Below are 14,152 nucleotides of genomic sequence, written 5' to 3'. Positions count from 1 at the left end.
TTTGATTCTTCAATACCAAAATGGTGTATCCAATAAAATTTTACTTTTGGCAATTCAAAGCTCTCGAGAGTATTTCCATATTTTGAGTCCTCTAGTCCAGTTTCATTTACAATTGGAAATCCCTGGCTTTGATAATATGTATCTTAGTTATCAGCATAACATCTCTAAACATTAAAACTTGCCTAGGTACAGCTTCATCTGTGTGTCTGTGTATTGTCTAGATTTTCTTCCAAGAATCAAAATCTTCTTATTTTATAGCTATAGTCATCATCTCTTTACTACATAACCTTTTCTCTGTTTATTTATACTAGTTCACTTTATCTGCTGACATTATTTTGGTATTGTTTGGTATTGTTTTAATATTCATCAGCACGCTTAATCCATAGTTCTTCTCTTTCTCTTTACCCATTTGTTATTTTTATAAAGTACTCTGGAAGTGGAGAATTATAAGAAAGGAAGAAGGAAAGATCAGAATAATCCCATATAAGGAATAAAAGATTAATTAAGGGGGGAACCAAACACTAATTTGTAATTAGTTCTGTAGCTATACTGATCAGAGAAGAATATCCTGTAGAGAAACTGGAAAGTTAAACTGTTAATTTATCTCTCTGTATATCTCTGCTTCTGCCTCTGCCTTTCATATATATGTATATAAATCTCTCTCTCTCTCTCTCTCTCTCCCTCCCTCCCTCCCTCCCTCCCTCCTTCTCTCTCTCTCTCACTCACCGTGACTGGGTGAGGCTTGTTTCAGGGGCCATTTTGTGTGAAGTCCAACTGCTTCTGCATTGTGTGTAAGTCAGTTGTGTCAGAGTCAGTTGTGTAGCTTTTGTGTTAATTTTGTGTAAAGTGTGATAATTGGTTTTTGAGCTCTTTGTGGCTCTGTGAGGTTCCTGCTTGTTGTTGCAGGGACCATTTTGTGTGCTTTTGTATTGTGTATGAGTCAGATGTGTGATTTTTGTGTTGTTTATGTGTGTGAAGTTTGAAAGTTGGTTTTTGAGCTCACCCGGTCACATGACCACCAAGCCACGCCCACCCAGTGACATGGTCACCAAGCCATGTCGCAAGCCACGTCCACATAACCAGTAGGGAACATTTTTAGATTTCATCACTGTATGTATGTATGTATGTATGTATGTATGTATCTATCTATCTATCTATCTATCTATCTATCTATCTATCTATCTATCTATCTATCTATTGTCTTTGTTTCTACTTACATTTATAGATACTACTCAGACTAGGGATTAGTGCTAAGGATAGGCTTGTGTAACTTGGGTAAACTATGGTTCAGCTAATTTATGGTTTGTTTATGGTTCAGCATGTCCTGTGAATCCAGAAAACCATGGTGTGTTGTATAGATCTAGCTTAAATTTCTGATGTCCTATAGGAGCAAGGATGTGAGGAATGAAAGAAAATGAAAGAATTCCAGTTCCATTGAAGAAGAAGAGTTGAGATTAACTTTCAAAAATCAATATTGGGAATAGTTTGTTTGTCAAAATCTCTATTCTAACTTGCCTCAAATTTCTAAAACCTTCCTCTGATGCCACAATTTTGAACTATCACAGTAACTATATTGGACACTAGAAAATAAAGATTTAAATATGATGACCTCTTTACTATTTTTTATATTTCTTCTGAATGATGGAAAGCACACTGCCCAGCTCCCTAAAGAGAGCAACAGTACCAAAAGAGTTAGAATATAATTAAACCTTGTGTAAAAAGAATGATCTGTTTGGTGGATTTATGTCCCATGATATGATGAAGTAGACTTAAATATTCAGGAGGATTAGCAATAGAGCTGCCTTCTGGGAAAGAGATTTCTGGAACAATGGTTGATTGAAGACTAATATGAATGCACTTCTTCCTGGTTTTAATTAATTAGGTTTCATTGACCTACTCAGCCCTTGTCTAAACAAAATAATGGCCTTGCATGCCTTATTAATCAGTACCTTGAATTCAGAAATATCTATCCCACTCATGTCTTCTTTTAGAGTATATGTTTGCTCCTTGCCCTCCCTTGGTAATCTCACACAGCTCTGAACACCTAAGTAAAGGTAGAACTTTAGTAGAAGATAAGAGGACCAATTCAACTCTCCCTTTCTTCTTAGCACACTCAGCAGTCCATTAATAAAGGCTCCTGGGATGGCATGATTTGTGATTACTGGCATTAGTTAATGGAGGCTGATAGTCTGCCAAAACCTGTGTTGTTTGGTTTATATATAAAATTACGATCATATAAAAATGATTGATCACATAAAAATGATTTAAATTACAGCAAGTGCATTGTGAGACGCAGGGTAAATAGGAGGAACTCTTTAATATATTTTTATAAGCTCTAAAATACTTATGACATCAGAAAGAAGAATATAGCAATAGCAATAGCAGTAGACTTATATACCGCTTCATAGGGCTTTCAGGCCTCTCTAAGCGGTTTACAGAGAGTCAGCATATTGCCCCCAACAATCTGGGTCCTCATTTTACCCACCTCGGAAGGATGGAAGGCTGAGTCAACCCTGAGCCGGTGAGATTTGAACCGCTGACCTGCTGATCTAGCAGTAGCCTGCAGTGCTGCATTTAACCACTGCGCCACCTTGGCTCAAGATCAAGAAGGCTAAAGATCATGGTGTGAGGCTATTGCTCACTTCTACTCTGCTTCACAGAGACTGGTTTATCAATAAAGGAGAATATCTGTAACTCAGGGCCGAAACGGCAGGCCCTTGATGCTCTTTGACCTTGGCTGATTTCTTGCAGGCATTTAATTACCCAACTAGGTAACATCATTAGTGCTAGAAGTTGATTTTCCCCACACTGGTTGATGCAAGCGCAGCATCTGGATTGTGTTGCGATTTCCTTCCCCCTCTCTGTGGGATTTATTTACTATTTTGATGTGTTTGTGTTCTTGTACCTTAGGCAGATGCCTTGGCATGTGGGATAATCTTACCTGTTGGCTGTCTGCTTCCATTGGACAAACTGTTAGTGCACCCTGTCCCCAAGCCTTTCAAATAGTCACTGGACAAACAGGTAACATGAAAACCATGATTTAATGGTCACACACATTTTCAAAGGTTTGGGGAATTACTTTAGATTTTTGGAACTGAAGGACTTAGGCTGTCAGCATTCTGAGTAACGCACCCATTGAAAGCATAACTCCAAGGCAGGTAGATTCCCCAAAGGATATGTTTATTGGATACATCATATCAGCACAGCCGGTGAAAACCAACTCTGAAAGTTCCCATGGTTTTCACCTAATTAAAAGAATAATACCCCCCTCCCTTGTGTCATCAGTCACATTGTCCAATAAATATGGCTGGCCAGCTCCTCTCCTCCTTCACAAGGCACCTGTTACGATGACCTTTGTTCCCACAGGAAAACTTTTTATTTTGACTGCAAGCTGGGCTATCTACTTCCCCCCTCCCCTTCTTTCTCAGACTTCATGGCAACTGTGAGGCAGGACAAGATGGCTTCAGCCAGGCTCATTTCAGAATTGACATAGCCTACTTTTCAAACTGTATTGGACCAACTTCTGTTTATATATAAAGAATATTTTTTCATCCCCAAAGCCCAGGACCATAGTTGCTCATTTTGGGCACAAAAACACTGTAGGTTGCGCTCTGAGAGTTGCATTAAAAAAGCAAAACAGTAACAGGTCCAAGGATTTGCTTTCTTTCTTGCTTGTTTATTTCCTACAAGACTCAAAGTGACTCTTGGTAGTTGTCTAGGCCACTGCACAGCTGTAAACCTTCTGTGTGGTCTTGTGTGTATCTTTATTTTAGCTCTGGCTTCCTATTTAAAAAAAATAAAATAAAATAGATTATTTTTAAGAAAATAATTTCCTAAACAAAGGAAATGGGAAGTAATGTTAGACCTTTTTATCGCATTATAATCAATATTTGCTTTAATTTAACAATAAAATCAAATAATTTAGATTGTATATTGAAAACTATACTTTCCTCTTATTTATAGTCCACTGCTTACCGTAATTTATCGGGGTTTTTTCCATGTTCTTCTTGTTGCAATACAGGGTTTATGTATCGTAATTGCACCAGAGAAGGCTGGTCAGAAAAATATCCCAAACCATATATTGCTTGTGGCTTAAATGCCAAACAACTTAATGCCCCTATAACTGAGTGGGAATCTAAGGTGAGTTCACCTCTTCAGCTATAATATTTCTGCATGTGATAGAAAGTCCTTTATACAAGCTCGAAAATTGGTCTAATATTTGATCCTTGTGTAGAGCAGTGGTGGGATTCAAATAATTTAACAACCGGTTCTCTGCCCTAATAATTTCTTCCAACAACTAGTTCACCAAACTGCTCAGAAAGTTAACAACCGGTTCTCCCGAAGTGGTGTGAACTAGCTGAATCCAATCACTGGTATATGAGCACCAACAAAAAAAAAGAGAGAAAAAAAGGGGGGGGAGTTAAAATATTTTCTGAATGTGTAAAAAGCATATTCAAATTTTGCAGGTGTATAAATTAGCTCTGAATATGCAAAAAATGACATGCACATATACTGAGGTCTGGCCACTGTTTAGCATTCACAGAAGAAAGTTAACATAAGAAGAAAGTCCACTTCTGTATCTACATCAGTAATATCACCACGGATGCAAAATTGCTGTTTCAAGACAACAAACTCAACTTCAGAAAAAGATAGTGTTGCTGTTTCAGCTCTATTGAAGGGATATTCTTGGCTCTTCCAGCTTTCCATCTTCTCATAGCAATAGCACTTAGATTTTATGTATCACCACATAGTGCTTTTACAGCCCTCTCTAAGCAATTTACAGAGTCAGCATATTGCTCCCAACAACCTGGGTCCTCGTTTTATCAACCTCAAAAGGATGGAAAGCTGAATCAACCTTGAGTCTCATCAGGAGGCTCTGGGCAGAGTTTGCCTGCAATACTGCATTCTGACCAATGTGTCAGCAAGGCTCATAAAGATCTGAGATCCTAGCACCATGCTGTTATGATTGGAAGAACTCCAAATGCAGACTTATTATCACATCGGCATTGGGAATGGTGAAGGCCACAAGGATTGCCACCATGGCAAACACAGACTTTTTGAACGGCATGGATCTGAAGAGGGAGAGAGGATGTAGGCAGTCAGTGATTGGCTGTCAAGTGACCTCTAATTGGCTGACTGTTCTTTCTGCTCAGCTATTGGACAATAGCAAGCAGTAATTGATGGGAGATTCTCTGTGAACTCTGTACTGCCCTATACTACCTAATATTCTGTATAGGTCTGAAAATAGCTTGAAGCCATCTCATTCAGTAGGTGCATTTTAAAGTGGGTTCAGAAGGATTGGTAGATCAGAAAAACTACTTGCCTGGAAATGTCCTATATCTCTGAAATATATTGTTTTTGCTGATACAATTGCACTCAGTTGACCTCGTGGAACTGAAGAACTGGGTTCAATGAAACACACTGAAGGATAAATAGAGTGCCAACCTGACCAATTTAGCTCGAAACTCACCAATTTAAGAGCTCATGGGGCACCCATATATCTGTTCCTCAAACTTTGAAGAAGGATTCAACTTCCCTAAACCTACAAGTTTGAAACACGGATGTGCAAATGGATAGGTAGGTCACACAGGAAGGGCAGGAATACATATTCTCTTTTTTGTCTCATTAGTGAATTATGCCCTTTGAAGGAGGAATTGGATCAAGCCTTTGTTTTTGACACTCTACTTAATTACAGAATAGATTACTACAGCAGCTTTCATGAAGAGCTGTCCTGGCAGACTGCCTGAAAATTTAAGTTACTTGAGCATGCTGCCAACAGACTGAGATCAGAAGGTGCAATATACAAACAGTGGGATGTCATCATCATTTGTTTCCTTGCCCTCTTTTAAGCAGGCCCAAGAGAGTTTTATTTTTTGCAGTCATTTAATGGGCTCTTTTATTCTCAGTGGTTGTGTTTTATGAGGCTGATTTTATTTTGCAATTAAGTTCCTTTGCAATTGTTGTGCACAGGCACTAAGCATTTTATATTCCATTTAAATAGGTATAGAAAGGTGGGATATAAAATCCAAGGAACAAAGATGTTTTATTATCATTACAGAAAATGTATTTTTGGGGGTTACTTTCATCTTTAGTCTATAAGTGCTTATTCCTTCTGCTTGGCTACTTGGATTCAGAGACAATAGAACTGCTGCATGTAAGAAAAATAATTGTAAATAGCAACACCTAGTGATCCAATTTAGTACTGCACAATTCAACAGCCTCTTTAATACATGCCCTTTCAAAATGTTGGAATGGCAGAATGTGATTTCTTTGGGGCTCAATTTAATGTGTGAACATGACATTATGATTGGTAAGCCAAGGTTTACAATTTAGAGTTATGTGTAAACTCAGTCACTTTGGCTTTTTTGACACACCATGGCTAATCATGGTCTAGCAACATGGATGAATACTTATGTGACTTCAGTAGGAATCAATGATATGAGGCATGTTGTTCACACGACCCTCAAAGCCGTGGTGGAATTCATTTTTTTTACTACCGGTTCTGTGGGTGTGGCTTGATGGGCGTGGCATAGCTTGGTGGGTGTGGCTTGGTGGGCATGGCAGGGGAAGGATACTGTAAAATCTCCATTCCCACCGCACTCCAGGGGAAGATTACTGCAAAATCCCCATTTCCTCCCGATCAGCTGGGACTCGGGAGGCAGAGAATAGATGGGGCGGGGCAAGTCAGAGGTGACATTTACCGGTTCTCCGAACCAGTGGTGGGTTCTTCCCAGTCCGGCCGTACCGGTACTAGCTGGGAGCAGCGACAGTGTACAGGTACAGTGGCTTGTTTGGCCCCCCTGCCCACTTTCTATACCTGTTTTTGAAGCAACCAGCCAATTGCGCACATGCGCACAGCATGTGGCACTTGCGCAAGCCCCAACGAGCAACTGGGTGTCTCAAGTGTGGTAGATTGTGCATGCATGTGCAGCGTGTGTGCACAAACAGGACGTGTGGCCCCGTGAGTAGCGTACCGGTAGCGACAGTAAGAGCAACCCACCACTGCTCCGAAGTACTCAAAATTTCCATTACTGGTGCTCCAGAAGTGGTCAGAACCTGCTGAATATCGCATCTGCCTCAAAGTCAACATCTAATTCACGTAATGCAACAACAGATATATGATTCTGGTCTAGTGTAATATGTATATTCCACTCCTGATTTACATATGCTAAAAGGAATTATACACCTGGCTGGGGATATTTCTTCGTTTTGTTCCTCCCATATTTTCAATCAAGCTGAGTTCTGCCAGAGAATTTGCAGAGAAAGTCATTTGCCTCAATTCAGTTTATTGCAAATAAAAGTTACATTACTATGATTGTTTTTTTTTTAAGCAACATTGAAAAGCTGCTTGCATGAATACAACTCCTACCTGAAAAAAATTATCCTTGGATGTCTTCTTACAGGTATCTTTTCTAATGAAATTGGAGACCGTGTACACTGTTGGAAGCAGCATCTCCCTCATAGCTCTGGCAGCAGCCTTGGGCATTTTAGCTTCTTTTCGGTGAGGAAGAATTATCCATAGATTTCTTCCCTTTCCTTTGTTTATCGTTTAATAGCCCACATGAATATGCCTCTGTGTATTAAATGATGTGAAACACTGAGAAACTGTGAATCCTGTTCCATTTATTGGTGAGGTTGGGAGTGGAGAAATGATGAGAATCAGAGATCTGGCAATGCTTTCCCATGATAGGTTCAGAATGTGCCATCATACTGCTTCATCTGCTTTTACTTGATCGTATGATACTGCATTTAACTTGTTGAGTGGATTCTGTATTTTTATACCATGTTTCCCTTGTGCAAGAAAGTAACATATTTTACAGTTCTCAGTTTTACCATACAGATGCCCAACTAGATTGCAGGATGTAGCAGAGCTCATATGATCTCAAAAAGGGTTGAGGTTCAAAGAGTACTTGGCTGTGACACTGCCAGAAAATTCCAGGGCTAAATTGGGAAATTGGTTTTTTTTAAAAAAATCCTGAAAGTAGGCAGTGGCAAACTGTATTTTACGGAGTATAAGACGCACCTTAGTTTTTGGGGAGGAAAATAGGAAAAAAAAATCTGTCTACCAGGTATTCATCTGGCTAGCGTCCTTAGTCTGGTCAGCTTCAGTGCATAAGTTTGCTGGTTTTCAGCACACGTGCACATGCTTTTTATCCCCTGGTTGGGGATTAAAAAACAGCTTCTAAAGCAGGGCTGATCGTTGGAGAGAGAAGCAATGAGAAAAGCAGGCAAAGCACGGAAGATCACTTCACTCTTTAGCACCTCTTTAGGGCTGAGAAAAAACTTCGAAAAAGCTACTTTTGGAGTATAAGACCCACCCAAATTTTCATCCTCTTTTAGGAGGGAGGGAAGTGTGTCCTTATACTCTGAAAAATATGGTATATGTATGTGTCTGTGAACTCACCCTAGTCCAGCTGAATTCATTTGAGTTTTTACCCTCAGGAATAAGCCATCTGATAAATCCATACAATTTTTTTTATTTAATTAAGTAGATTTTTATGGCTGCCTGACTCGCACAGAGTGACTCTAGGAGGCGTCCAGCATTGAAAATCAACATTTTAAATTTAATCAGCATATCGATTGAATGTTTAATCAACATTAAATATTAAGCTAGAGTGGCAATGTGCTCATCTTGGCATATAATTGGGATCTAGGCAATATGTTCTCCCTTACATGTAGTCCCCAGTGCCATTAGTGAATCGGTTCAGGCAGGAAGACTTGGAAAGATGTCTGGCTGAGATCTTGAAAAGCCTGCTGCAGATTAAAGCAAATTATTCCAAGCAGTATAAACAATAGTAACAATTCTTCTTTCTTTGCTGTTTTGTAAATGATATGCCCTGACAATATACTGTATTCAAAATGTTTATGAATATATTAAAAAAAGTAATGATCTCTTTTCCCTAAACCTTCATGTGGCTGATCAGAATACCTATTCTAATCCTGCATAATGCCTGGTTTTTCTCCTTTTGAATAGGAGACTCCACTGTACAAGGAATTACATCCACATACAGCTTTTTGCTTCTTTCATCTTAAGGGTGACTGCAAACTTTATCAAGGACCCTATACTGTCAGAGGACACGGATGATGCTGTCTACTGTGAATTACATACAGTAAGAAAGTAGACATATACAGCCACTCCGTTCATTAAAGCATCAAAAAAGCTACTTGAGAACAAAACTGGGGGGGGGGGCAGGGAATCACTTTCATCTCTTTTAAACTCAGAGAAAGTTATTGCCACATTGCTTATTCTGGTACCTTTCTCTTGTTTAAATAAGTTGCTGTTTGAGAAGTTGTGAGTGTTTAAAGTGGCATAAATTGTGTTTAATTTGCCCTTGATTTTGTGACAGTAACAACTTGATTAAAATCATCAGCATAGATTAATTAGTCATATAAGCTCAGGGGAGAAACATAGGGCAAACTTATTTGTAAACAATTTTGGTTAATTCCTAGTTAATATCAGACTGAAGAAAGTGACGTGTGTTATCTAGAAAAGCTAAGGTAGCAAGATTAGTAATACTTGCTCAAGGTACTGTCCCCTGCAAGAGATCAAATATTTGCAGGAATTGGTCTAATAATCTTGATTATCTTTAGAAGAAATTGAAGCAGAAGCAATTTTACTACTCAAAGGATTCCAGGATTGATACCCGATCCAAATCCTACACTAGCCCATAGCTGGTGGAAAAATAAAAATCCCATGTTAAGAGCTCTTAGGAAATGAATTTAAAAGTATGCAGTAAAATATTCATCCAGTATGAGGACATCAAGGAATGCGGTGGCTCAGTGGCTAAGACGCTCAGCTTGTCAATTGAAAGGTCAGCAGTTTGGCGGTTCGAATCCCTAGTGCTGCGTAACGGGGTGAGCTCCTGTTACTTGTCCCAGCTTCTGCCAAGCTAGCAGTTCAAAAGCAAATGCAAATGTAAAAATGCAAGTAGAAAAATAGGAACCACCTTTGGTGGGAAGGTAACAGTGTTCCATGTGTCTTCAACATTTAGTCATGCCAACCACATGACCACGGAGACGTCTTCAGACAGCACTGGCTCTTTGGCTTTGAAACAGAGATGAGCACTGCCCCCTAGAGTCACGAAGACTAGCACATACAGTATGTGTGAGGGGAACCTTTACCTTTACCTTATGAGGACTTCTGGAACACTCTGGTGGTGATTTTCATATTTCATCAGAATTATGACATGCTTTTATGCTTCTGCTATGATAACAGAATGCCAGAATGCAGACGGTCTGATCTAGTATGGTTCTTCTAAGGTATTGAGATTAGGGAACTGATAGACCACTGATAAATAAAGTGCAATGGGGTACAGGTTCTCTGGAAAGAAGATAAAATGGAAATAAATAAAACACCTTATTTATAATATTTCTTGTTTCCTCTTCAGGGCAGGTGCAAGATGATCATAGCCTTTGTTAACTTCTGCATCATGGCAAATTATAGTTGGCTTCTTGTAGAAGGGCTTTATCTCCACAGCCTGCTGGCCATTTCTTTCTTCTCCGACCGAAAGTTCTTCTGGTGGTTTGTGGCTCTGGGATGGGGTAAGCATCTACATAATTACCAGACAAGCATGTTGTCTGGGGATGTTCCGTGACCTATTGCAGAGCCTCAACTTACTCCCCTTGCCTACTTCGTGGCAGTGGTCTCTTAGTTTCCCTCTCCCCTACATTGCTTTTGGGTCACTTTTTCCCCTTTTTGTTTTGCTTCTGGTTTGTTCCTCTTCTTCACCTCTTTGCTCTTCTTCTTTGTCCTGGACTTTTTTGTCCTCTTCCATCTCTTTTCCTGTGCTTGGGGGTGGGGGGAATGAGATTTATGCCCAAGCTCTTGCCACTGATATAACTGAATATGAACCTGCAAACAGGTATACATCATTCCCTCCAAATATGATGCTATAGAGGAATGTTGGATTGTAATTCCCATCACCTTTACCCATCACCCTTATTGTTTGTGCAACACTCAGCTGTGAAAGCAGGAAAATTGTCTTCATGGGTAAGGATGTTTTGAAAGGCTATGTATTTCTGTGCACTTCAGCTTTTTGTTAGGTGTGTTGGGTCCATCCTTCTTTTATTTTTAGGCAGATCCATTTTTCCTTTTCATAAGGTTATTAGACTTTGTTATTGTTATTCAAAATGTTCAGCTAACCTAAGCTAACTTTTCTTCTACATTAAGAATAGGCACTAACCACGGAATTGTTTTCTCTGTTGCAGGTGCTCCAAAGTTATTTGTAATTGCATGGGTCATAGCCAGACTATTACATGAAAATGCTGGGTAAGCACATTTTCCAAACTCAGTAGTCTGTTTGCAAATCATGCTAAGACATGGTTGGGTCCAACTGTGATTTACTGAATAAAGCAGAATACTAAAGTATCGCAAGTGTGAAAAATGTGCCATCAAGTAATGTTTTGATCCTGAAAAAAATGGCTCTGGATATTCTGGAAGTGATCTATCCTCAAAATAAGCCCGAATTTGTCCAGAACAGCTTCTGGATCACTTCTGTAATATTTGAAACCATCTATTTTGTGATACCTAGAATTGGTTTTAGGGTTTGACTGTTTTGCAGCAGAACTCTTTTTTAAGTTATAGAATGGCAGGGTTCATGTTGGTTTGCCAAAACTAAACAAATCACATATTATGGCTGAGTGTAAACATTATCCTGTTTTCCCCAAAATAAGACTGCCCCAGATAATAAGCCCAATCAGGCTTTTGAGCGCATGCATTAAAATAAGCCCTTCTCCAAAAATAAGCCCTCCCTTAAAATATTGTAACACAGTAGCAGCCATGAGGTGACTATGCTCACCACCTCCTGCACCTCAAAAATAATAAGACCTCCCTGAAAATAAGACCAAGCGCTTATTTCAGGGATCCAAAGAAAATAAGGGGAAACAGGGTATGTATTCAAGTTTCTCCTCAATCCACAGTATGAGTAGTTATTGGTTTAAAATCTGGTTTTTTTGTTTGTTTGTGAAGTGCTCAGAGATTCTGAGAAAAGAAAGGAATTTTGCTATTCGGTTAGAGAGATGAGCCCTTAATTTAAAAAAACCCCAGCTCTTATATTCCACTTTCTGAATATCATATCTGCTTCTCTCTGATGGGTTCTGAGCATGACAATTTGATAATTATTTTGGAAACAAACAAGAGTGCTTTGTGAGATAGAGGAGAAGCATGGGCTTTGTGCAGTTATACCAAACTGGCCTTTTAAACATACTTTTGTAGAAAGGAGTGGCAATTTTGTAGAAGTGCTGTGGGAATATACAGACTGATTAGAAAGGAAAGGAAAGGAAAAGAAAGGAAAAGAAAGGAAAGGAAAGGAGATAGAAAGAAGTGGGTTCCACGTTCCATGGTTGGACAGAGTAACTGCCATTTATTTTATTTATTTATTATGAAATTTATATGTTGTGCACCTCCCAGTTCAAGGCAACGCTGGGCAGCTTACAACGAGGCTACAACATTTGTCTAAATCCCTAGAATTCTCATTTAAGAATTCACCTTTTACAAAAAGACAGTTCCCATCCCTCTTAATGATGGATAATGTTCAAGTTAATCCGGTTTCAAAGCATTTTCATATCTGTTGAATAGATACCACAGGGAGATATGTTTTCTGCTGCTAGCTACTTGTCCTGGAACTCACTTTTATTAATGAAGTAAAATAACAAGTTTATTTCAGTGATAGTGATCTTACCCTCTGTTTGGATTAATCTAGCTACCCAGGCACAAGCAATCGGTTATTTGGCTCCATTTGGATCCTTCTGCTCGGCTAAACAGATTCAACATTAGTTAGCATTTCATCAGATGCCGAGATCCCGTCTTCTTGTTGCCAAACACATCAACCCAGATTTTTAGCCTGAGTTTTTGAAGAAGCAATACACCAAATGATAGCATGGCACATATTTTGGACTGACAATATGCAGCACAATTTGGCAATGCTCTCAATGGGTTATTTAGCTATCAGGGCTAGCAGGAGACCTTAGCTGAATCAACAGATTATATAGAGTTCATTATGGTCACTTAGAACTGTTCTGTGAGAACATGACATTTTCAGGAGTTTTTTGCACTATAATTACAGGTGTAGCAGTTATTATTTGCATTTCTTAGCATGATAAAATAAAAATACAGACTTTTTTTAAAAAAAAGCTATTTTATTTTCTTTTAGCAAAAATGGCAGTTAAATCCCTTAAAATATGATCTATACATTTACTTTGTGCCTTCGAGTCAGCGCAGACTCTGGGACATTGCTTGGACAAGTCCCTACAATTTTCTTGGCAAGGTTTTTCAGAAGTGATTTGCCTTTTGCTTCCTTCCTAGGACTGTGAAAGAGGGACTGGCCCAGGTTTACCCAGCTGGCTTTGTGCCTAAAAAGTGTGAGACAAGACCTCATTGTCTTCCACCAGATGCCTTAACTTCTACACTAAACTGGCTGTTAAAACATGATCAGTGTACTGCAATGCATGCCATTATGTTTTTTGGTTTGGAGAATTTTCCATCCAATAGGGTGAGATTTTGCAATGCTCATATTCAAAGGAGGCTGCATTCCAGTTCAGAAATTGGGAAATGAATCAAATGTAGCAAATGAAATAAAAGAAATTGCATTTTGGCAAGTCCTTCAAAGTTATTTCCCCCTTTTGCATCTTGGAGCGGAAGGAGGAGGACGCGACAAGAAGGTAGTAAAACAGCAACCTTTATTCTAGCAGAGTAAACTATGATTAACCTGGCGTGGTTCGCGCCAAACATTTATACCCCCGGGTTTGAGCAATGAGCCAATGAGGCGTCGAGTGTCTCGGCCAATCAGGGAAGACATTGAACCGGCTCCGCCCGCAAGCCAGTATTCAACACCCCTCCCCCCCTAGTCAAGTACCCTCACGAAGGGCAAACATAGTCCTGTAGATAGGTGGGACGGTGCCGCTCTCGTCCCGACCTTCGTAGCTCCCCGACAGCTGTCGTCGGGGGGGGAATCGCCAACAGAGGCAAGTCTGTGGCGGAACGGTGATCCTGTGATGCGGCCCCGAGAGATGGCGCTCCAATTGTCTGAGATGGTATCTCCGCAACAGCCGGAGCATCCGACGATGGACCCGTACAATCTGGTTGGAATATATGGTCAGAGTCTCGATAAAGGCTTTGAGGGAAAGAATGGCCAAATGAGGCACGTCTGTCCGA

The 14,152-nt window shown here is 39.7% G+C and overlaps 1 protein-coding gene across 1 annotated transcript in view; it reads left to right on the top strand.

Moving 5' to 3' along the window:
- SCTR (secretin receptor) overlaps positions 1–14,152 on the top strand; it is a 43,993-nt gene that overhangs the window by 11,247 nt on the left and 18,594 nt on the right. The window contains exons 3-8 of the mRNA XM_087712398.1: positions 2,911–3,021; positions 4,022–4,140; positions 7,404–7,501; positions 8,975–9,110; positions 10,389–10,542; positions 11,209–11,269. Coding sequence (XP_087568524.1) covers positions 2,911–3,021; positions 4,022–4,140; positions 7,404–7,501; positions 8,975–9,110; positions 10,389–10,542; positions 11,209–11,269 — 679 coding nt within the window. The remainder of the gene's footprint in view (positions 1–2,910; positions 3,022–4,021; positions 4,141–7,403; positions 7,502–8,974; positions 9,111–10,388; positions 10,543–11,208; positions 11,270–14,152) is intronic.

Source organism: Thamnophis sirtalis, unplaced genomic scaffold (genome assembly GCF_051295495.1).
Source record: "Thamnophis sirtalis isolate CommonGarterSnake01/CBP01778 unplaced genomic scaffold, rThaSir2_p1.2 scaffold_1, whole genome shotgun sequence".
In the NCBI taxonomy this organism is placed as follows: Eukaryota; Metazoa; Chordata; class Lepidosauria; order Squamata; family Natricidae; genus Thamnophis; species Thamnophis sirtalis.
Note: the sequence above shows the minus strand (reverse complement) of the source record. Positions and strands in the feature narration are given on the sequence as shown.